Below are 3,181 nucleotides of genomic sequence, written 5' to 3' on the forward strand. Positions count from 1 at the left end.
ACCAAAAGTTCTTACTCGATTGCATCTATTACATTCTGATCTTTTTTTGGTTGACTTGTGGAGAGCACATTAAAATTATCCCCGCACAAAAGATAACAAATTTATATTATTATCGTTTGGGTGCAAATGTGTAAAAGAAATATTTTTGTAACATACACGAGCTTTTCTCTTACGTATTTCGTTCCTTTGTTTTTTGCACTGGCAGATTCCATTTACGCGATTCTCAACGGTACTATATGGAAAACTACTTAAGCTACAAATATGTAAATCGAGGGACGAATGTATTTCACGTCAGTATTAGCTTAATTAGCTGATAATTGTTTCAGACTCATAATGGGCGAAGATTTCTCAAATTCCGAGACGTCACTCTTGTCCCTTACGAACCGAAACTTATCGATATCGATATGTTAACTCCGTTGCACGTAAGTTTCAAATCCTAAAACTATGGAATTTAATTATTAGGATCGCGGAAAATGACGGATTTTTGCAATATTAATATAACTGTATCGCACAGCGGCGTTGGCTAAATAATTACAATAAACGAATACGAGAAGAGGTCGGCGCAGAGTTGAAAAAGAATTTAAAAATGAAAGCATTTTACTGGATGATGGTGAAGACTACGTCCATTCCAGAAACAGGTTCAGGTGGCTACTTTTTCCCTGATTCTCAAGCAACACCATCTACTAGCAGGCAATTCCATGTTTTAGTTCTGATCGTTGCCATTTATCACGTTATAGCAAGTAAGCGATATTCAAACGATCAACGTTCTTGTACGATCAACGTTCTTGTACGCTCTACGCGTCGAGACTAGAATGATTATTTTAATTGCAGATTTCACGACAACGAGCGATTAAACTGGGAAGCACATGACGTTACTCACCGAACATCTTAATATACGTTGTGAGAAACTCTTTCATCACAAAATACCATTTCCAAAGATCGATACAGGGTATCGCGTAATTACATTTAGGCAAGAACATAGAAACAGACTTTAATAAATTATTTTTCTATATACACGTCTGTACTACTTATTCGTTTCTCTATCCTCCTGTTCCTTTTTAACCTTCCTCCTTTTCACCTCTTTTGCGCTTTCGTCATACAATTCTTGAATAGGATCTTCTACTGGCCCTACACTGCCTTGCGAGAGAGTTACGTAAAGTTTAAAATGCTTCAATATATCATCTGGGGGAAAAAAAACGTAAAATCTATAAATGTTAAGTTGCGGATATGAATTCAATGTGAATATGTTAAACCTTGATTTTACTGCAAAACCAAATAGAACTTGCGTACCTACTACTTCCTTATCCATTTTATATTCAGAAGCTATAGTTTCACTACTATATGTTACGGGATCGCTTTTGTGTTGCATAAGAAATGTAAGAGCCTGTTTCAACGAGCACTTCCCAACGGGGATCACTGTAGTTTCATAAGGCTCATACAGAAAGTCAATCTCCGGGTTTTTCCTGCTCTGAGGTAAAGACTTCGATTCTTTAGTTGGCTCATTTACCTCCTACGGAATAACGCAAAACTTAATATATGTGCAATAAGAAAGGCCACTTGTGTTTAATTTAATAGAATCAATGTCTAAGAGTGCAAATTTTAAGTGTCGTACTTGCGGATCCATTGACGTAACGAAAACATCTTTCAATCGTTGATCCAGCTGCACGTTCTTCTTGTAATGACCCTCCATGAAGTGCGGATTTACTGAAGACAGGAAAAGGATTACAAATTGAACAGAATTCAAAGTGCCAACAAAGCAGACGACAGTTTTAAATTATGGCCACATAATTACAATTTGGAATAGACATTAAACTGACAACTCAGTAAATACCTTCGTCCATGAGACGCTTTTGCTTTTCCGTGGCTGCATATTGAGGCGCGGGTTTTGGCTTTTCTTGAGAAATGACTTTCCGCGCCCGATTTTCAATGTTGAACAGGCGAACGGGTCGTGTCAACATTGAGTAAACCCTTGAGTAAACCTTTCCCATTGTTTGAGTGACCTGCCACGAAAGAGACCACTCGTTATCACAATGAGTACTACAGCAACGAATTGTATCGCCTCCAGCACGCGATCGAAATCGAAAATAGCCATTTCACAGGAAAACAATTTAAAACATTTTATATGCCTCGGTGTTCGAATTGGTTGCGACACCCGCCTAGAGTGTAAGAAAGTCCAGGTTCAAACCCTGTCTGAGGTAACATTTGTCGAAATAAGTTTTATGTATTATTAAAGTTGCCAGATACGGTCAATAAAAATGTCTGATGTTGCTTAAACATTTGATCTGCTTGTAGGCAGTACACAACTACAATCACATGGTCTGTTATATGTGTACTTTCATCTTTCTCCGTAATATGAGAATATACCTTTCTTCACTAGTCTTTCTTTGCCATCGCTACTTTGAAATAAAACACAATTTTCGCACTGGTTCTTTTTCGGACTGTAGTTTGTAACGAGACTTGCGATGTTTTTCTGGTTGAAAGTGTATTTTCGAATAAGGAAATTGGGAAAACGCAAAAATTTATATTTTTCATTCGGGTCACTTTTCTTGTGCAAATGTGATACGACGAAACACACGTATTATTATACATTATACGTAATAATATGACATAAGATTACTGTCAATTTCAGCTGTGACATACCTCCTGCAATCAAAGAACGTAAGGATTCGCGTTTCGGTCAGCGTGCTTGGACAATTGTAAAATAACGAGCGATAAAAAAAAACATTTCACACAAGAAGGAATCTTAACCTTTTCGTTCTGACTGCGTTCTGAAATCCATCAAGAAAAGACGTTCCAGGGAGCGTCCGGCCATTCCTGAATTCCAAAACACATCAGAGAAATAACCATTTAGTTTGAGGGTGCCAAAAGTTATGCGGGGTCTACAATGCGAGTCGCAGAGTCGTAGTCGTAAGAATAATCGACTGCAATTGGTCAATTCCGTTAGACACATAAAGCCTCCGCTACAATGATTCTCGGTTCTGTCTACAATGGTCGTAGTTGTAAGAATAATCGACTGCGATTGGTCAATTCTTATCGAGCGACTACGACTACGACCATTGTAGACAGAACCGAGAATCATTGTAGCGGAGGCTTAAAACTTAAAATTTAATGCGTGGTCTACAATGCGAGTCGCAGAGTCGTAAGAATAATTGACTGCGATTGATCAATTTCGTCAGACACA

At 38.0% G+C, this 3,181-nt stretch overlaps 1 protein-coding gene across 2 annotated transcripts; it reads right to left on the reverse strand.

Moving 5' to 3' along the window:
* Positions 1 to 975: 975 nt before the first annotated feature.
* Positions 976 to 2,788, reverse strand: LOC105567206 (protein NDUFAF4 homolog). 2 transcript variants are annotated; one of them, XM_012021875.1, is made up of 5 exons: positions 2,641 to 2,787; positions 1,832 to 2,000; positions 1,613 to 1,704; positions 1,291 to 1,510; positions 976 to 1,182 (listed from the first exon to the last, which is right to left on the reverse strand). In XM_012021875.1, exons 2-5 carry the CDS (start codon positions 1,986 to 1,988, stop codon positions 1,025 to 1,027), a joined length of 627 nt encoding a protein of 208 aa, XP_011877265.1. In that variant the 5' UTR covers positions 1,989 to 2,000; positions 2,641 to 2,787; the 3' UTR covers positions 976 to 1,024. The 2 variants fall into 2 exon arrangements, with proteins under 2 accessions (XP_011877265.1, XP_011877275.1); XM_012021885.1 differs by having other exon boundaries at positions 1,095 to 1,205; positions 2,641 to 2,788.
* Positions 2,789 to 3,181: the final 393 nt, after the last annotated feature.

The sequence above is a fragment of the Vollenhovia emeryi genome, unplaced genomic scaffold (assembly GCF_000949405.1).
Source record: "Vollenhovia emeryi isolate VEMERY1.0 unplaced genomic scaffold, V.emery_V1.0 DF942950.1, whole genome shotgun sequence".
NCBI classification, from domain to species: Eukaryota; Metazoa; Arthropoda; class Insecta; order Hymenoptera; family Formicidae; genus Vollenhovia; species Vollenhovia emeryi.

Excerpts from the sequence above, each read along its gene's own strand:
- LOC105567206 (XM_012021875.1), bottom strand. The coding sequence starts at position 1,988 with ATGGGAAAGGTTTACTCAAGGGTTTACTCAATGTTGACACGACCCGTT. Across the intron at positions 1,511-1,612 it reads TTACGTCAATGGATCCGCAA|GAGGTAAATGAGCCAACTAA; the intron begins GTACGACACTTA and ends GTTATTCCGTAG. Across the intron at positions 1,183-1,290 it reads AATGGATAAGGAAGTAGTAG|ATGATATATTGAAGCATTTT; the intron begins GTACGCAAGTTC and ends TTTTTCCCCCAG.